The sequence below is a fragment of the Nannospalax galili genome, unplaced genomic scaffold, assembly GCF_000622305.1.
Source record: "Nannospalax galili isolate Female #2095 unplaced genomic scaffold, S.galili_v1.0 scaffold286, whole genome shotgun sequence".
Classification (NCBI taxonomy): Eukaryota; Metazoa; Chordata; class Mammalia; order Rodentia; family Spalacidae; genus Nannospalax; species Nannospalax galili.
This window is the reverse complement of record NW_008359442.1, coordinates 9,435,351-9,456,850: the sequence shown is the minus strand read 5'-3', so window position 1 is coordinate 9,456,850 and position 21,500 is coordinate 9,435,351. Positions and strand designations below refer to the sequence as shown.

Here is a 21,500-nt window from a genome sequence, read left to right as displayed (position 1 = left end):
AGACACAGACACACACACAGACACACACACAGACACACACACAGACACACAGACACACACAGACACACACACAGACACACACACAGACACACACACACACACACACAGACACAGACACACAGACACACATTTTAAATCCAGGTTCTGCTTCAGAGAAAACATGTGCTATTTGTCTTTTCTAGTCTGTCATTTTGCTTAGCATAAGGATTTTCAGTTGTGATCATTTCTTGTGGATGTCATCATTTAAATTTTTTTTTCAAACTCCATTGTGTATACATCCCACATTTTCTTTATCTGTGTATCGCTGATGGGTATCTTGGCTGGTTCCATTTCCTGGCTATTGTGAATAGTGCATCAATACACATGATGTGCAAGTATCTCTGTGGTATGTTGACTAGAGTCCTTTGGTGCATATCTATGAGCCATGTAGCTGGAAACCTCCAGACTAATTTCCATATTGGCTGTATCAGTTTACATTCTCACCAGCAGAGTATAAGGATGCTGGTCTCTCCATCATTGTCAGTATTTGTTGTCATTGTTTCCTTCCTCTTTCCCTCCTTCTCCTTCCCTCCCTCTGTCTCATGAATCCCAGGCTAGCCTTAAACACACTATACAGGAATGACCTTGAATTTCTTGTCCACCTGCAGGGATTCAGACAGCAACATCAAGCCCAGTTTTGGGTTGTGCTAGGGATTGAACCTAGGGTTTCCAGAATGCTAGGCAGGCACTCTACCAACTGCGTTACATTCCCAGGCCTGTTGTGTTTGCTTTCTTCATGATAGTCATTCTGACTGGGGTGAGATGAAGTCTCAAAGCAGTTTTAATGTGCATTTCCCCAATGGCTAAAAATGCTGAACACTTTTCAGGTACTTATTGGCCATTTGTAGTTCATTTTTTGAGAATGGTCTAGTCAGTTTCTTAGCCTATTTATTGACGATTTATTTTGATTCTTTATTATTATGCCAAGTTTCATTATTTCATTTTTTTTTAAAACTTTGTCTGTGCTACTTCTCTTATCCCATTTTCCTCCCTGTCCTCCTTTCTCCTCTTGTACAAAACATTAGAAGTTATGATCTGCACAGGAGAGAGAACACGAGATTTTTGTCTTTCTGAAATCTGTGTCACCTCTCTTAATATATTCTTTAGATTCACCCATTTTCCTGGAAATTAAAATGTTACAGCTGAGTAAAATTCCATTGTGCATATATACCACATTTTCATTATCCATTCATCTGTTGATGGTTCTATATCCTTGATATTGTGAATAACTCAGCAGTAAACACAGATGTGCAGATATCTCTGTGGTAGACTATAAAGTCCTTTGGATATACCCAGGAATGGTATAGCTGGGTCATGCGGTAGTTGTAGTTTTAATCTTTGAGAAACCTCCATACTGATTTCCATAATGGCTGTGAGTTTACGCTCCCACCAGAGTGATTAAGGGGAGTAAGGGTTGCTCTCACATTCTTGTCAGCATTTGTTGTCATTTGTTTTCTTTTTTAAAAAAAATCTTTTATGTATATGAGTGTATTGCCTACATTTATGTAAGTACATCCATGTCATGCAATGCCACAGAGGTCAGAAGAGGGTGTCGGATCCCCTAGAACCGCAGTTACAGGTGGTTGTTAGCCACCTTGTGGGTGCTGGGAACTGAACCTGGGTCCTCTGCAAGAGCAGCCAGCCTCTTAACTGCTGAGCCACTTCTCCAGCCCCTCATGTGTTTTCTTGATCTTAGCTCTAGGTACTTTGATCATTATATTGAGTAAAGATGGAGAGAGTAGCTACCCTTGTCTTGTTCCAGATTTTAGAGGAAGTGTCTTGAGTCTTTGCCTCTTTGACATAGTCTTGGCCGTAAGTTTCCCCATGGAGCCTTCATGTTGAGGCATGCTCTTCTGTTCCTACTTTCTTCAGGGCTTTTGTTATGGAGTGATATTGAAGTTTATGGAAGGCCTTTTTTTGTGTCAATTGAGATGACCATGGGCTTTCTGTCCCCAGGTCTGTCTATGTGCTCTGTTCCATTTACTAATTTGTATATGTGCACGCATCCTTGCATCCCTAGAATGACAGCTTGATTGCAGCATATGATCTTACTGTATTCCTGAATTTGGTTTGCAAGAATTACGTTGAGAATTTTTCATGTCTATATTCATCAGGGAAATTGGTCTGTAGTTTCCTTTTTTGTTGTGTCTTTATCCAGTTTTGGTATCAGGGTAATGGTGGCTTTATAGAATGAGTTTGGTAGTGTTCTTTCCCTTTACATTTTATAGAACAGTTTGAGAAAAATTGGTATTAGCTCTTCTTTAAAGGTTTGGTTGAATTTGGCAGTGAATCCCTGTGGTCTTGGGCTTCTTACTGTTGGGAGAGCTCTTATTCCTTCAATTTCATTGATTATGGATCTATTTACATTGTTAATATCTTTTTGATTTAATTTGGCAGGTCATATATGGCTAGGAATTTATTAATTTCTTCTAGATTTTCTAGTCTTTTTGAACATACTTTTTCAAATTAGTCTCTTATGACTCTGAATTTCCATATTAACCTTCATCCTTTTGTCTTTAATTTTATGAATTTGGGTCTTTTCTTTCTTTAGGTTAGCTTGGCTGAGTACTTGTCATTCTTACTGTTTTTTTTCAAGCAACCAACTCTGTTTGATCTGATATATTGTTCTCTTAGTCATCATTGCATTAACTGCTGTCCTGACCTTTATTATTTCTTGCCATCTACTGCTTTTGAGTTTGAAATCTTTTTGGTGTTATAAACGTTCCCCTCAGAACACCTTGTCTCCTCCCAGAGGTCTGGTAAGTTGCTTTCATTTTGATTTGATTCCAGGGATTTAAAGCTTTCCTCTCTGATTTTTTTCAATGACTCATTGGTCATTCAAGTGTCTTGTTTAGTGTCTGTGTATTTGAATACTTTCTTTTGTTGTTGTTTTTTGTTTGTTTGTTTTGTTTTGTTTTATTCTGCTATGATTTGGTTGATACAAGAAATTATTTTGTTTCTTTTGTATTTCATAAGATTCAATTTGTGGCCTAGATGTAGTCTGTTTTAGGGGAGGGTACATGGTCAGCTGAGAAAAATATGTATTTAGTGTCTATTGGAGATAATATTATGTGTGTGTGTGTGTGTGTGTGTGTGTGTGTGTGTGTGTGTATGTATCTGTTAAGACCATTTGACCTGTAGTATAGTGTAACTCTGGATTTTCTTTGAATTTGAGTTTGGATGACCTATCTGAAGATGAGAGAGGGGTTTTTGAAATCACTCACTGTTATTGTTACAAGACCTAGCTGACCTTTTATGTCCATTAGTATTTGTTTTATGCAGTTGGAATCCTCAACATTTGGTGAATATGCATATTGCAGTTTTTATCTTTTTAAACAATATTTTATGATTTTTATTTTATGTGTGTGGTGTGTGTGTTGCCTACATGTATGTAAATGCACCCATGTTGTACAAGCCTTTGGAGGCCAGAAGAGGGTGTCAGATCCCCTAGAACTGGAGTTACAGATGGTTATTTAGCTGTCATGCGGGTGCTGGGAATTGAATCTGGGGCCTCTGGAAGAGCAGCCAGTGCTCTTAACTGCAGAGACATCTCTCCTGCCCTTACACATTCATATAATTTTTTGTTGAAATGTTTCCTCTGTTAATATGTAGTAGCCTTTTAATCTCTCCTGATTAATTTTGGTTAAAGTCTACTTTGTCAGATGTCAGAACAGCTGTGCCACTTGCTTTGCTTTTCATTTACTTGACAGGTTGTCTTCCATCCTTTGACTCTCAGTCTGTGGGTGTCTTCACCAGGAGATAACAGAAAATTATTATATGCAGTTTAAAATATATTTATTTAATGTTTAGTGTGTGTGTGTGGGGGGGGTTAGATGTACATCATCAGTGCAAGTACTTGCAGAGGCCAGAAAGAGTTGTTGGATCCCCTGGAGCTGGAGTTACAGGTGGTTGAGAGTTGTCTGATATGGGTTTGGGGAATTGATCTTGGGTCTTTTGCAATAGCAATGTGTGTTCTTAACAACTACTGAGCCCTTTCTCCAGCCCCTGGATCTACTTTTTAAACCCAGACAGCTAGTCTGTGTCTCTTTATTTACATTTAGTTTACTATTGATGTTTACCAATTTTTGCAATTTTTTGTTGTTTTTCTGGTTAGTTAGATTATTATTTGTTCTTTTTGTGTTAGGCATTTGCTGGATTGCTGTGCTGGACATGATAGGTCCTTTCCTTTTCAAACTTTGATCATCTTTTTTTCTCTTGACATTATTCTTTGCTTTCATGACTGGGACTTTCTACTTCCTCTGTGCATAGTATTTCTTTAAGTGTCTTCTGCAGTGCTGGCTAGGTGGTTGTGAACTTCCTTAGTTTCTGCTTAGCTTGAAATGTCCCTATTTCAGCATCATTTTAAAAAGATGGTGTTGGTGGATAAAGCACCTAACTGGCAATTATTTTACTTATCATTCCAAATGATCCTGACTTTTAGGGTTGCTCATGAGCTCTCTGATGTTACCGATGGTGTGTTTTTCTTTGTAAGAGAGCGGGCTTTTCCCCGTTAACTTTCAATATTGTATTTTTGCTTTGTATTATGACATATTGACTATAGTTGTGGGAGATGTTCCTCTGGTCATATCTCAGTTTATGTGTCCATTTCTTTCTTTAGATTTTGGGAGAATTTCTGGTATAATTTCATTGATTAGATTCTCTCTATGCTTTTAGTGTTTATCTCAACTCCTTCCATCACATGGATTCCCGGGTTTGTCTCTTGATCATATCTCAGAGTTCTTGGACATTGTGGTCATACTTATTTTTCATTATTGATATTTGAATGTGGTATCCATTGGCTTTGTGTCCATTGTGATATTCTTTCTTCTGCTTGGTTATAAGTCTATTGGTGATGTTTTCCACTCTGCTTTTTATTCAGTTCATTGAGTTTTTCATTTACTATGTTTCTTTGCTTCTTTACTTTTTTTTTTCTTCAAAAATCTCAATGTCCTTGTTGGATTTTTTGTCTGTTGCTGAAATTTTAAAATCCATGCTGCTGATTTTCTCATCCATTTTGCTGATTTTTTTCCTTTATGTTGTTGACTTTAATTGACAGGTTCTGGATTGAATTCCCCTTGCTTGTTTGCATCTTCTTTTAGGTCATTGGTCATTTTTAATAGCAAACTTCTGAAATCTTCATCTGGCAAAAGAGTTAACAATATGGAAAAGTTCAAAACTGAAAGTAGACACACATTAGGAGAGGCATAAGAACCGAAAACAAGAGTATTAAAGAGACAGTAAGGTAAAGTCAAAACACCACTGAAGACAGAGGATGCAAAGGAGGAAACACATGGGACAAGAAAGAAAAGGGGAACCAAGGAAACGCTTGTCCGATAACGGGAAAATATGTGTGAGATCAGATGAGCGTATGAAGGGAATAGGACTATAAATATAAAAACGAAAATACAACCAAATGAAAATGTTGTCAAAAGCGTATTGAAAAATAGGAACTTGTAAGGGTCAAAAAACAAAAGATAAAATCTAGATGAAGTGGTGATGTGGCTTATTTTTGGGCCCTCAAAAATGTGAAGCTGTTAGTTTCATGTTCAGACTGGAGGGGAGATCAGTCAAACTTGTACTCTGCTGCTGAGTCTGTACTGGATGTGTCTGAAGTCTGTCAGAATCCTCATCCTTTTGGTAGCTTCTTTTTGTGTGTACCAACGTTCTCTGCTGGCTATACCCAGCTTTGGGTTCTGTGGGTTGAGGGGTTCTTTCACCTTCTTAGGAAAGCCCCAGATGGTATCCTCTGGGGTGAGGAATGTTCAAGTTTGGGGATGATCCAAGTGCACTGAAGTGTGGGAAGCAACCACAGCAATAAGAGCTGCACAGGCAGAGAAACTGCCTTGTACTGGAGACCTCCAGAGTATTAATTATCCTGCTGGAGGGATGTCAGTTGTGTATCAGATAGACACTGAAGCATCAGAGTTCTCTGGCTCTATAGCAGTGAATGGCAGACAGGTGGTTCCAGAGGCATGATCACCTGCCCCACAGCTCTCAGACTCCAGGGTTATTCCAAGTTGGTGAGATCTGCTCCTGGCCACCCACAGTGAGGCTCTTTTCTCTACACACTTCCCTGCCTGGGCTGAGCCTCCTGCTGCCCATACTCTTCAGCTTGACAGCATTTGGTTCTCTTGTTCTCCACAGCTGCCTCCCATGGCCTTCCTCACTTTGGAGTTGTGGTAGGCCGAACCCAGCCTCCTTACCTTGTGGCCTTCCCTGTTCTCAGTCTCCCAGGGTGCCTCAGTTTCTGTTTTGTTTTTTGAATGCACTGAGTCCACTTAGTGTTGCTTGTATGTGCACAGATGTAGGACTGTCTATTGGAACATGTGGAGCCTCTCAGGGCATGTATCCCTGAAGAAAATTGATTCTTGCTCCCTAAGCAGTCATCAGACTTCCTGAGTGCCCCCCCACCCAATCCATGCTGGTATTTTGGCTGGCTTGATCTTGTGCAGGTCTTGTGCATTTGGCCCCAGCAGCTGTGAATTTGTGTGTGCAAGGGCTCTATCATATCTGGCAAATACTGTTTCCCTGCAGATGAGTAGTCCTCTTTCCCCTCCAAAATGACACCTGGCTGCTGTCCTCTGAGTCATGTAGAATGACTCAGTGGGGTTTTTCTCTACTAGGGCAATCAGTCTCACCAAAACCTGAGATGAGACTTGGAGCTTACTAAAGACAAGCTGTGAGCTTGTCCTGAGGGTAGAAATGTCTGGCTCTTGCCAGGCTTACCTTTTGGAGTTGCCTCTGCTTTCCTCCCCTGGCTATGGCTGTGTGACTGAAGGGGGCTGGCTAATCAGGGTGCTGCCCATCATCTCTGCACCTTTCAGGTATCCTTTCACTTTCTTTGTGGATTTCTGAAGCTTGTTGTCTTTTCTCCCTGTGTAATAGGGCATATTTTTTTCTTATTCTGACTCTCCTTCACTAGGTCACATGAAGGCAGCATCTAGCCTGCCATCTTACTTGGAAATCTTGGCAAAATGACATTCTGACAGTCTTGTTCAGCTAGATGAAATGACCTTGGTTACACTGATCATGAGAGATCCTTCTATTATAGTTATTTGGCTTTTATACTTATTTTTAATGATAGATCCAGCCTTGTAGATGCATTGCAGATGAAGAGATGGTTAGCAGTTGTCTCAGGATGGAGGGAAAGTATGTAGAACTGAAGTTTTAATGCAGGCTGACCTGGAATTTTGAGAATTTGTTTTTTTATGTTTTTCTTAGCAATCATATCTGTTTCTCTTCCAAGTTTTTTAGTTCATTTTTTCCCCCCTAAAACTCAGTTGCTGTGCTTGCTTACTTGACCAAAGTATTGTAAGTAACTTTTTGTGAAATAAATGAATTGAAATTTATTTTGAATCTATAAAATTTAGAATACATTTGTCTTGGATTGTGTATTTTTTTTTATCAATAGTATCGTCTCTTAGAAATGTTCTACTTTAACAAATAATACTTTTTTCTCCCCACTGAAAGGTTGTCATGGAGATTTAGTGCTACATTGACTTACTAAAGATAAGCTACATCTTTTGTTATAGATTTCTAAACTATAGTCTGCTGGATTTTAATGAGCTATTTTGCTTTGATATGTAGAATAATTTAGTTATGGTGTCTTTATTCAAAGTTGCCAGGAAAGAATATAATTAAATACCTTTTTCTTCAGGTGAAATTAGTAAGTTTAGAATTTACCATGGTCTAACATGTTAGTGATTGAAAATGAAAAAAAAATACATCTAATGATTTTATTTAAGGTGGTAAAGACTACTGAGTGTATAATAATTACTTTGATTTCTGTGCAGCATCACTAGTTATTCCTGCTGGTCGAACTCTTCCAAGTTTTCCCTCAGAAGAATTGGTATGTTGCTCATTCTTTTTTACTGAAGGTGGCAGAATGTTAACAACAGAAAACTGAGTAGTTTCCCAGCTAAGGAAGAACAGCACATTTCACCCTTTCTCTGTCCTGCTCCTGATGTTGTAGGAGCCACTGTTTGATGCTGTTTTAGCCCAAGAACTGCCTTCCTGGGGTAGAAGTCTTAGTGGGTCAGTCATTTGCCTTCTTCATTAAGAATGAACAAAAACTCTGCCTCTCATCAGGTATTTGGGAAGAATGGCACTGCTTTTCATGAGATTCATGGAAATATCTTTTTCCATGATTAAATAAACACTATTCTCTAAAAAGCAAAAACAAATTTATAAAGTAAAATGTGAAGGAGCCCTGGGCTCATATTCCTCAAAGATGACTGTTTAATTGTATATTCACCAGACTTCTTTCATGAATATTGTATTACTTTTCAGGGTGAAAGCAGAATGTCTTTCTTTACTATTTTTATAATTTTCTTCCCTCCATCCTTCCTTGTTTCCTTTCTTCTGCCTACTCTTTTACTCATATAGATGAACTTCTTTCAATGCCAATCAATAAACATTCACCATAGTAGAAAATACTACAGTTTCATTAACCAACCTTATATTGGTAGACATTGAAATTATTTTCATTTTTTTCTAATATAGAATTCTATTGCTTATATTTGTACATGTCTATTACTGTGTGATAGGTAAATTCCTAGAAGTTGAATTTCCGAGTCAAAGGTGATGCATGTATTTAATTTTGGTGTTATCAAACTTGTCCTTCCAAAGGGTTGTACCAGTGTGTGCCCATAAAAAGAGTAGTTTGAGAAAACCAGTTTTTATCACACCTTCTCCACCATTGGGTGCTACTTATGCCAAAGCAAAACATAGCTCTTGTTTCAAAGTGGGGGTAGTTTATTTTGAGCCAAATATGAATGACTGTGGCCCAGGAGCACAGGTTCAGGTTGGCCTGAATGGTGTGCTGCTCCACCGCAGAGATGGTTACATGATCTTTTACAGTCACATAACAGAAGACAATCGTGAGTCAATGCATTTATCAAACATGTGAGGACATCAGATAGGCAGGTCACAGCAAAATTAGAAATCTTTGCTGTAGTTTTTGGTGTCACTAGATGACATGCTTAGCTTTTTTGGGTTGGGGAAGTTAGTGGTCTCCTAAGTTAATCAATTTCAAAGGTTTTACCTGGTAGTCAAAGGGCTGTTAGATCAGATTCATAGGTGGGTGATAAATGGCTATTAAATGGACAGCTATCAATCTGCAACACTCCAGCTCTACATAGTCATGCAGTTCTAACCAGTCAGTCTGCAGAGTTTCTGACAGACGTGCAGCCTTTTTTAGGAACTTCAGTTCACACTTATCACTTAAAGTTCTATAGATCTGATTGACAAAAATGTTTCTTTGTCTTGTTTTTGTCTTTTTTAAAACCTTGAGCTTAATTACACCAAAATAAAAATCTCACATTATAAATATGCTATCATATGTGCTACTATATGTATTTGAAAATACCATTAAAGATCAACTTAGAATCTGGAAGGATCTTTTGAACAGTTATGGTTCTAACATTTGATCCCTTGAGAATCAATAGTCCAGACAAAGCTGTGTGTGCGCAAGTTTCATGGGATGGTACTCATTCTGTTCATTAAGATTTACTGGATTCACTGCTAATTACTGCAATGTAGAATTCCTCTTGATCCTTAATGGAATGATTTAAATAAAATGTTAAAATGTCATTTTATTCAAAGAACGCAGTCTTGAATGTTAAGTGTAGTCAAGTTATTGTCTTCTCCTCTAGAATGAGATTTTTTAAACTCCCTATGTGATCATTGAAAAAAGATATAATTAAGGTCCTTTAATAACTTTCTAATAAAAATGCCTTATATCTAGAGTCTTTCCAACTGCAGCGCAAACTTTGCTTTTCCTGGCTATCCGATCCATGCACCAGCAGGTGTGGCCCTGCAGACTGCATCTGGTGAGACTCTCTTCTAAGAACATTTGATTTTTAGCATTGGTAGTAACGTCTGGGCATTGTTTCATGATTAAGAAGCTTATTTCTTCTTTGAGAATACCATACATGTACACCATGTGACCTTCCTCCTACTTCTCCAGGAAGGTTTCATGGTTCTTAATAAACTGTATAGTTTAGGAACCTTTGGTAAAGCAGTTATTATTGTTATAGCTCTTTTCCCAGTGTTATATAAGATACTTAGTATATATTTTCTGCAACTCAAATTAAGTTTTATTTTTTTATTTTTATTTTTTGGTCTTTTTGAGACAGGGTCTCCCTGTAGCTCCAACTGTCCTGGAACGCACTATGTAGACCAGGCTGGCCTTGAACTCACAGAGATCCTCCTGCCTCCGCCTCCCAAGTGCTGGGATTAAAGGCGTGCGCCACCATGCCCGGCTAGTTTTATTTTTTAAACACTTTAATTTCATTCTATTATTTATTAATTTGTGTGTGTGTGTGTGTGTGTGTGTGTGTGTGTGTGTGTGTGTATGCGGGTGGGTGGGTGTGTACACATTGTGCTTGTGGAGGTCAGAGGACAGCTTTTGGGGTTGGTTCTCTATGTGGGTCCCGGGACTTTTACCCTCTGAGCCAACTTGCTGGCCCAGGTATTTCAAGTTTAGCAAATACAAGGTGAAAGAGCATATCTGATTTTGTAGTGCTGATCAAGTTTGATCAACTCTGCCTCCTTTCTTACTCCAAATTGCATAGCCTAATGGAAAGGGTGTCCAACAGATAGGAGGTATATTACTCTTCTGTTGTTGTGATAAAACACCATGACTAGTGCAACTTATAGAGGGAAAAGTGTGGGATTACCCAGTGTATAAGAGTACATCATGGTGGGAAGCATGGCAGGAGGCCACAGAAAAGTGAGTGCTTCCATCTTCCAGCAGGCACAGGACACAGAGAGGACAAACTCCAAGTGGGCAAGGCTCTGAACTGTGAAAGCTTATCCCCAGTGATGTGCTTCTTCCAGCAATAGCCATGTGGAAGATTCCATGACTTTCCCCAAACAGCCCCACCAGCTGGGGTCCATATAACAAGGGTTCAAATGTTTGAGCCTATGGGGGAACTTTTAAAATTCAAACCAGCCCCTGCTTTACAGCACTGTCTCCTGATTTGAAAAGTGTGCAGACTTATTCATTGGGTTAATGTAATATTTAAGTAAAGTACCTAACTCAATGCTAAAAAATAAATTCTTAGCCGGGCGTGGTGGCGCATGCCTTTAATCCCAGCACTTGGGAGGCAGAGGCAGGTGGATCTCTGTGAGTTCAAGGCCAGCCTGGTCTACATAGTGAGTTCCAGGAAAGCTGAGGTCAAAAAGACCAAAAAAAAAAAAAAATTCTTTTAAATTCTTTTTAAGAATTTGTTTTAAAGGAAAGAGAAGAGGTTTAAATGATTAAACCCTTCTTTTTGGATGCTTTATGTGTAATGCATATCTTAAATATATGAAATATGTTTTACATGACTATGCTTGTTAAAATTCCATTGTGAGCTGATAAAATATTCATTTTTCAAATAATAGAAGAAGCTCATGGATTAAATATTGGTGGCCTGTATATATCTCAAAATATATCAATTTAAAAATAATAGAATGAGGCTAGAATTAAAGCAAAACAAATATAATTTTAATAATGTTTATTGTGGGAAAAAAAAGTCAATAGAATTCTTAGCAATAACCTCTGAATGTATGATACATTTCTTCCCAGCCTGTTGTGAGTGAGTTTTGTTTTTTTTTAAAGAAAATTAGAATTCAGGGTTGGGGAGATGGATCAGTGGTTAAGAGTAATGGCTGCTCTTGCAGAGGACCCCAGGTTTGGTTTCCAGCACCCACATGGTGACTAACAACTGTCCATAACTCCAGTTCCAAAGGATCCAATGCCCTCTTTTGGCCTTCACAGGCATTGCATGACATGGGTGCAGTTAGATACATGCAGGTAAAACACTCAAAAAGAAACTTTAAGATTTTAAAAAGGGTGCTAGAGAGATGGCTCAGAGGTTAAGAGCACTTGTTCTTATAGAGGATTCAGGCTCAATTCCCAGTGTCCACATGACAGCTAACAATTGCCTGTAATTCCAGTTCCAGGGGAATCCAACACCCTCTTCTGACCTCTGTGGGCATTACATGACATAGGTGCAATTATATACATGCAGACAATATACTCATACACATAAAATAAAAATAATAAAATATTTAAAAAATTAAAAAAAAGAAAATTAGAATTCTATTTGACCAGGGAGATGACTCAGCAGGTAAGAGGTGCTTGCTGTGCAAATATTAGGACCCGAGTTCAAATCTCCATTACCCATGAAAAAAGCCAGGAATAGCCAGCCGTGAGTACCTGTAACCTCAGGGCTGTAGGGGACAAAGAGAGGAGGATCATTGGGGCTTGTTGGTTGTTAGCCTAGCTCTAGGTTCAGTAAGAAGCTCTGTCTCAAGCAAATAAGGAAGAGTGATAGAGCAGAACACTGATGTCTTCTGTGGGCACACCTGCACACACCACACACCTATACCACCCTCCACCACTATAAAAAGAATTCTGTTATACTTACAATTTTGTTTTCTCCCCTTTTTAAGGACACCTTTATAAAGTCAATGTACCAATTATGGTGACACAAACTTCTGGAAGGACAGATATTCTTCAGCAGGTCTTTCAGCAGCTCGGGCAACCTGCAGTAATACAGACCGCTGTTCCTCCATTGCACCCATGTTCTCTTCAGGCAGCTCCTGAAAAATCGCACAGAATGGGAAGTGTGCTGCAACAGCCCACCATTCTGCATTCCGTGCCAATGGACAGGAAACATTTAGAAAATGCCACCAGTGACAGATGTGTCCTTTCTGGAAATGAACATAAAACCATGTCTGAGGCTTTGCTGAGGCAGCAGGAGAGCTCACAGTACATCAGTCTCCCGGGTGTGGGATTTCCTCATCAAGTCTCTCTGGCAGAGTCGAGCCTGGAGCCAGGGCTTGTCTCAGCTAAGGTGCCTCAACATCTGCACAGCGGCTTCTCCAAGGGCCTTCAGGGGACTCTCAACCCTGTACCTGACACACAGCTTCATGACCTTAACGACAGAATGCACGGATATGATTCCATGAAGCAACTGAGAAAAACAGAGGAGCCCAACAGCCTCCCTGTGCCCGCAAAGGTACTTCTGTGTTCATTTCTTGGTATTAGGGAGTAGACAGTATCCAAGCCAATGATTAGGATTAATCAGAATTGTATATGTTTTGTTGGCTTGTGGACATGTCTGTAAGGGATTGCTTTGATTGTTACTGACTCAGCTCATTGTGGGTAGGATCATTTCCTAGGCAGGGAGGTCCTGAACAGTGTAAGAGAAGAGAGAGCAGCTAAAAAGAGCAGCAAGCAAGGACCCATGTGGCATTCTCTCTCTGCTCTTGACTGTGGGTGTGCAAGTTCCAGCCTTGACTTCCCTTCAGTGATAGACTGTGACCTGGAATTGTAAGCCAAATAAACCCTTCCCTCCCCTAAGCTGCTTTTGATTAATGGAGTTTTATCACAGCAGTAGAAATGAAACTAAGACATGTAGATTTAAGTAAAATGATCAGTTACTTAATTTGTAAACTATCTGTTCTTAAAGTATTTATATTTAGCATTTCTAGGCTTTTTTTTTCAAGTGATGACTCAGAATATTCCATTATAGAAATGACTTTGCTTAAATAATTTTATTTTGCCTTTCCTTTACACTGTGAAAATTACTTATTCATTTTTGGTTTGCAGATAAAATTAGTCCCAGAAATGTATGTCAGTAATTTGATGACTATTGTGAGATAGTTTATTGTACATATATACTGTATATAAATCAAACAATCTATATACAGAAGATATCCAAAGTATTTTTGTCTTGTTTTACCTAATTTTCTTGAACTCACTCATTGAAGTTTTCCATGCATAAGGAATTACCTTGCTAGTATTTTTGTTTGTCCTTATTTGATAAAATTTGGAATTCTTCCCTCTCCACAAAGTGTCTAATTAACCTTCCATTTGAAAATAGGTCAGGTTTGTATCAGTTTCATAGAGATGAAAGAATTCATTGGGACTGGTGAGCTATAAAAATTAAGACCAAAATTTGATTTGGTGGATTATTTAATTTAAAAAAAAGATACAAACAAGCCACGTGCCTTTAATCCCAGCACTTGCGAGGTAGAAGCAGGAGGATCTCTTTGAGATCAAAGTCAGCTAGTCAGCTCCTAGTCAGTTCTAGGCCAGCTAGGGCTACAGGGAGACCTTGTTTCAACAATACAAAAAAACACAACGCAACGCAACACAACACAACAAAAACAAAAAAACAAGGTGGGGAAGTTCGAAGAGGGTGGGGGGAGGTGGAGGGGGAATATGGGAGGAGTTGGGGGGAGGAATGGAGGTGAATATTATCAAAATACTTTGTATGAAATTCTCAAAGAATTAATAGCTATTATATTAAAAATGAAAAAATGCATCTTTTTACAATCGTAAACTCATGGCTAATTCTATTTATATAATTTAGTGTCATAGCAAATGAAGGTGTATGGTCTAGCTGATGGTTTATCCAACCTCTAGAACAGCTGTACAATCTATAGCAATGGATAGTTAGGTACTGCCTTGACATTTTATCTTCAGAATATTCAAATTTCCTTTTCCTTCCTTCTCTCCAGTCCTTTCCCCTCTTTCCTCTTGCCTTCTTTCCTGGTCCTGTCCCCTCCTCTCCCTCCTCCTCACTCCTTCCTCTCCCTCCTCCCCTCCCCTCCTCTCCCCTCCCCTCTCTTACTTCCCTTTCTTTTCTTTCTCCTTCCTTTTTCTCTCTTCTCCCTTCCCCTGTCCCCTTCTTTTCCTCCCTTTTCTTTAATGGTCCTAAGATCAAACCCAGAGCCTTATACGTGCTTGGCAAGCGCTTAGCTATACCCTCTGCCCCTAAACTTTACAGATTAGGAGGATAGGGCTACAGTGATAGACCCTATTCAAAGTATGTTATAAACTATTTTGAGAATGTAAATTACTGATGACTATCAGGAACTATTGCTCTATTGCTATTCAGAAGTTTGGTGACACTTGTTCAAGGCCTTCTAGCAAGTTTGTATTTAGTTTGGTTATAAGGAATTAAGATTACAATGTGGAGTTTTTTGGAGTACTTTTTAGTATTTTCCATTTTAAATTTAGGAACCAAATGTACGCTACACTAAAAATTATACAGTATTTGGTTTTGAGGTAAAAGGTGTAAACTGCTTTCCTCCTTTGCTGCTTTTTGACATTTTCCTCCCTGATTCTTCATGAACTTTGCAGACTTTGGGTCTGATGAATCAAGGGCTTGCTCTGTTCTTGTTAGTTGTCATCATGTTCTTTTTCTGATATGAGAAAATAGATTAGTTAAGGGATATTAATCAAGGATTGTTTAGGGGTTGCTTTGAATGTTACTCTCTGAAATTCAGTTATAGCCTGTATCCTAGATGTAATACTAACCTCAAAACTTAGAATGATCAGAAATGACATATATAGAGGACTTGGGTTGTGAAACAGTAGCAAGCTTTGGAATTAGTGCTACTATGCTTATGGTGTACTGAGTTGGGTAGAGTGGTGGTGGTGGGGTTAATCGAGACAACAGTGGATTGTTCAGTAGTGAGGTCCTGGCGAATGAACAGTGGGTGTTAACTGCTGCTTCTCCGCATCCTGGCTTCCAGACATTTGTTCAAAGTGCATCCTGACTATGTCCTTCCCTTGCCTAATGCATTACTGTCTGTTTATCACCTATGAAAGATAAAACTTCAGCTTCTTCATATGACATACATGGGCCTCTGTTTTCTCTGTCAGCTTCTTCTTTTCTGCCTACTATTTTATTGGAAAGACCAAAGATGGGTGGTTCTGTTGGTTATTTCTTAGTTATTTCTTCAGACCTTCTCATGTTAAATTTATTTATGCATTTGTGTGTGTGGGGGGGGGGGATGTGGGCACTGGGTCCACATGTGCCATCATGTTCCCATGGTGGAGTTGGTTCTCTTTCCACCTTACACAGGTTCTGAGGATTGAACCCTGAGGACTGGCTGTGAAGCTTGTGTGGCAAGCGCTTTACCTATTGTGCCATCCCAGTGGCTCCTCATAGCTTTCCCTTTGAAAAAATTTCCCTCAGTGGTTTGGGGGCCAAACCCACAGCCTTGTGTGTGCTAAGCAAGTCACTGAACTACATTCCAGCTCCTGTTCTTGCTTGTCGTCCCCTTTACTTAGTGCTAGGTCTTCTCTTGACCATTCAGTTCCTCCCTACACATTTGTTATTTTATTCGGAACTTTCAATACCTTTTAACCCAACCTCCTCTCAATTAGATTGTTTTTATCTCCTTTGTGTGGTCATAGTACTTAAGCATGTGTTTGTCAAAAAATACATTTAAATGTCCTATTTGCATTTGAAAGAACATTTAATTTATAGTTGTATAAATACCTATGAGTTATCCCCATATATATTATAGAACAAGATTTTAAAGAACAAGACCTATGATTAGATTTTGTTGTTGTTGTTTTATTTTGGGTCAGTGGTTCTCAATCTTGGCTGAATATTAGAATCACTAGAGACATTAAAAAATGTTCATGTCTATCCCAAGGAATGTAGATCTAACTAGTCTGGTCAGTCACCAGTATTAAGTTTCTGAGGGTAACTGTATCATGTAATCAATATTAAGTACCATATATGCTGCTCAGAATCAATGTATAGATGAAATAAAGAGATAGGAAAAATATATAATTTAAAGAAAGAGTTTTTCAAATCTATGACATTCTAGTGAAAGATAAGATGTCATAATATAGTTATTTGAATTGTTAAGAAATTTTTGAGATAGCCTCATTCTGTAGTCCATGCTGGCCTCTAGTAATGGCAATCCTCCTGCCAGTCTCCTGAGTGCTAGGATTGTAGGGTGAGCCACTACACCCAGTTATTTGAATTCTGAATTCAGTTAAATTGAGCAAAAGTTAAAAAAAATATTTTAGACTTGTATTTGTGTGTGTGTGTGTGTGTGTGTGTGTGTGTGTGAGTGTACACAGAGGTGTGCATACTGTGGTGGTGAATGGAGGTTAGAAGGCAATTTTTGTAGTCGGTTCTCTCCCTTCACCTTGCTGAGGCAGGGCATCTCTTGCTTCTGTGGAAGGGCTGTGCACTCCAGGCTAGTGGGCCCCTGAGCCTCTGCCAGATAATCCTGTCTCCATCTCCCATTTTGTTGTAGGAGTGTTAGGATCAGAGATGCATGCTGCTGTTTCTGGCTTAATATGGGTTCTAGGGATCTAAGTCATTAGGCACGGAGCAAGGGTTTTGACCTGCTGAGCCCTCTCACTGGCCCTGAACAGTTTTTAAACCTCTGTATGCCTTGTCTAATTAAGAAAGTTTTTTTAACATTTTTTTTTGTATTTATCAAAATATGCTAAGGCATTCTGTAGTGGTTATTGTCAACTTAGTTGGACAGAGAAACAACATTTCTGGGTGTGTCTATGAGACTGTTTCCAGGGATAGTTAACTAAGGGGGAAAGACGTCCCCCAGTGTAGATGGAACCATCCAAGAGGTGGTGTGTGTGTGTGTGTGTGTGTGTGTGTGTGTGTGTACAGATAGAATGAAAGGGGAAGAAGGAAGCCCAGAAGCACATACACTTTCTCTGCTTCCTGACTGCTGAGGTGAGCATGCTCCACAGCATGCTCCAGTTGACATGATGGTCAGCTTTACCACAGGCCCAAATCAGTGGGCTCAAACCTCTGAAACCATGAGCCAAAGTAAATCTTTCCTTCTCCACATTGTTTCTCTCAGGCATTTGCCACACTGGCACAGACTCTAACAGTATGGCACATGGAAGTGGAACAGTGGGATGCTTGTTTCTGTACACAGCCAGTTCATAGAGGTGTTGTCACCATATTATGAGAAATCTGGATTAAATTCCTGTGAAGAAGCTTTGCCCTGACATCATGAACAACATTATTTAGGGTGGGGGAGGATTGTGCTATAATTTAGGCTTCTTATGTTTTGTATTTATCTACTCTTGAAGTTTTGAAGTTCTGTCAGCCTTTACTAGCCATTGGAAAATAGTTCTTTCTTAAATTGTAATGGTTGGAAGCTGGGTTTGGCAAGGCTTTGTCTTGAGGAATCCCGTTTATTTGCTTATTGTATTATCCAGCCACAGAAACCACATACAAATGAAGACACCTTGGTGAGGTGGGAAACCTTGGCCATTGAACAGCTGGTTTGCTTTAGAGAAATAGAACTGAAGAACGTCCCTGCCACATTATGTCATTGGCAGAACTACTGACTTTTGTCACATTCAGTCAGGATTCATAGAATAGTTAGCAGTGACATTCCCTCAGCATTCAACAAGATAACAATACCAGTTTCTTCATAGGGCAGCTGGCATTGATTTTAGTTTTCATGTGCACATTGACATCATTAAACAATTCCTATGCTGTGAGCCCTTTTCTTTGGAAAGCTGCAAACTGACATCTTTGTAACAATGAGGTTTCTGTGCTTGATAAAGTTTGATACTGTGTACACTGATGGAGCGCCTTGTACACTGATGGAGCTCGTGGGTGCTTGACAAGACACTGCTACATCAGTAGAGAAGGTGTTGCCAGCTATTTCAGCACATGGCTTGCATTGCAAAGCCATGTCTTAGCATGTACACACACACACACACACCAGCAACTCAAGGAAGTCTTGTCTCTGACATAGAACTAAGATATGTTAGAGCCACAGTTTTGAGTTAGTGTCTTTTTAATACATTTAGCAAAAATGTGGGCAGTGTTAGATTCTTCTTTGTGCAATTTTTTTTTTTTTTCCTGACTTACCCAAGGACAGTGCTTGATGTCCTTGTTTAATCATTGTGCATTGTGGAGATGTTTATTCTTTTAGGGACGGAAGAAAAACCTCTTTTTTTTTTTTCTGGAGGATTTCTTGGTCTTCGTGGGGGATGCTTGGCTGTGTGGAAGATTCGACTCTTCCTATTTATTCATGGCCCTTCAGCCTCCATTATGAATGTCATTGAACATTATTGGCCACTTTGGTTATGCAACCAGGAGGACATTGGATCAGCAATTATGTCAGCTGTCCAGTGTTTGTTGGAAGTCCTTTTGAAGGCAGAAGTTGCATATGAAAAAATGCTTTCGAAATTATTGATAATAAATTTGGTTTTTCCATCTTGGTCATCTCTGAGTAAAAAGAGCTTCTCTAGTTTAAGGATAAGATTTTATGTGGATTCAATTGGAAGAGTCCTAGAGTGTGTGTTTGTGTGTGTGTGTGTGTGTGTGTGTGTGTGTGTGTATGTGTGTGGTGTGTATGGATGATGCACACACCCATGCAGAGGCCAGGGAAGGCACCTGATATCTTGCTCTATCACTCTTTGCCTTATCACCTTGAACCAGAATCTCTCACTGAACCTGGAGCTTGTTTTCTGGCTGGGCTGGCTGAAGAGTGAGCTACAGTAATCTGCCTGTTTCTACCTCCCCTCAGCACTGGGGTTATATACTTGAGGGGCAAACACATTGCTTTTACAGGGATGCTGGGAATCTGGACTCAGATCCTCATGCTTGTGTGGAAAGGGATAGGTAAAAAGTTGGTGGAGAACGAGCAAACGGAGGCTGAGGCACCTAGGCACAGATAAAACTCTATCAAAATAGGGTGTATTAGCAAAGGAACACATGGGACATATTCCCTTCCGGGCAGGGAAAATGTCTGCCTGGGTCTTGAGCTGGGGTCTTTTAAAAAGGGAGGCTTCTGCTTCCTGCAGAAGGCGGGAAGATGTATTTTTTTTTAAAGTCGGGTGGGGGGAAGTGGGAGAGCAGGACTGTTAAAACCTGTCCTCTTTGGAGATCAAAGGGGAAGCCTGCTGTGTTGGCCAAACAGTGAAGAAAAGTCTGCTTCTCTTGACTTCAAAGACCAAGGTGCTTATCAGCTAGGTTCCCTTTTCTCAGGAGCATGAGAAGTCCTTGGGATCCAGTTGGTGAGGGGGCAGGGCTATCTGAATCTTAACAGAAACTGGTCTTATCCCGAGCCACCTGGAATTTGCAATGTTACTCAGTGAACTTATTCTCATTCAGTCAAGTGCTGTGGGGGCTCTGATTCACTCTATCTGAAAAGTGTTCGTAATTTGAGCTCTCCAGTCCTTGTTGCTGTTGAATGAAAAAGCTAAATTCTACCTGTGATTGAGGCCTAGGACTGGCCTAATAATTTACCCTTTGTTGTACTAAATTTCCCCTTCCGGATCTCTTTGACCTGCCCGCACTCTATCAGGGTCTGATAAACCTGCATAACACATTTTTATCTCGGGTTTCCTATGATTTATATGCTGGGGAGGGAATGACTTACAAAAAGACAGCTTTTCATAACTCACGTGTCATTCAAGCCCCGCCCAGTCTCCGTTAGGCACGCAGTCTCACCCCACAGCCTGTGAGTGCCCAATCGCATGTCCATACCCGCTGCTCTTAGCCTTGGCGGCCCCACGAAACCTTTTTCTGTTCCAAACTCGCTGTGGCTCTTCCTGGGCCACTCCCAGAGTTCCAAAAATGGTCATGCTACCTCTCCGTCTCCCAGGCATCTCCACCCCTCTTCCCAGGGTGCTCCTCATATTGCCCCTGGCTTGCTGGCTTACTCTTTTCGGAGAAGTAAGTAATGTTCAGGATATACCCTTTAAAAGTAGACTGATTGAGCCGGGCGTGATGGTGAACGCCTTTAGTGCCAGCACTTGGGAGGCAGAGGCAGGCGGATCTCTGTGAGTTTGAGGCCAGCCTGGTTTCCATGGTGAATCCAGGTCAGCTGTGGCTACAGGGAGACCCTGTATCAAAAAGACCAAAAAAAAAAAAAAAAAAAAAAAGTAGATTTATTGAAGTATAATTTATACATAATAAAGTTCACCTTTTGAGGTGTACGACTTTTAGGTATACAGCATGAACTTTGGCAAACAGAGGTAGAAATGCAAACCTGGGCCACATGAGGCAGATAACATTTGCATCACTCCCAAGAGTCCCTCATTTGTCTTTGCAGGCAGCATCTTTCCTCCACCCTCAGTCCCTGCCAGCTACTCACTGATCTGTTTTGTTTTAGGACGGATTTATCTTTTGCAGAATGTCAATCCAATGCAATTGTGCATTATGTTGCTTTAGCATTGCGGACTTGAGTCTGCCAATATTTTTGCATGCAGCAGTGTATTCCATTGGATGGACGTATCAGTTTACATTTGGGTTGTTTTCTAGTTTTGGGAATTTGTGAGGAAAGCCCCTAAACATTTATATGTAGCGTGTGTGTGTGTGTACACCTTGAGATGCTAGGGCATATGATACATTAAATTAAAGCAATGGTAAACCTATTTCCATAATGGCTGCACTTCCTCTATAATGAACAAGGACTTCTGCATTTCTCCAACAATGTGTAGAATTTACAGTTGTCTCCCACCCTTCAGGCTCAGGACATGCTTTTGTAGCGAAGTTTGTGATTCTTATGTAGTTTAATTTATTTTCTTTTGACTTCTGCTTCATATGCATTTAACCAAAGGTGAAAATGTTTTTGTTATGTTCTAAACATTTTATATTTAGGCCTGTGATTTGTTCTGGGTAGCTTTTTGTCTATAGCACAAGGTTAGAATTGAGTTT

General features: G+C 39.8%; 1 protein-coding gene across 1 annotated transcript in view; it reads left to right on the top strand.

Moving 5' to 3' along the window:
- Gtf2a1l (general transcription factor IIA subunit 1 like) overlaps positions 1-21,500 on the top strand; it is a 70,660-nt gene that overhangs the window by 18,911 nt on the left and 30,249 nt on the right. The window contains exons 4-6 of the mRNA XM_008823040.2: positions 7,833-7,888; positions 9,785-9,869; positions 12,481-13,049. Of these exons, the coding sequence (XP_008821262.1) occupies positions 7,833-7,888; positions 9,785-9,869; positions 12,481-13,049 (710 nt within the window). The remainder of the gene's footprint in view (positions 1-7,832; positions 7,889-9,784; positions 9,870-12,480; positions 13,050-21,500) is intronic.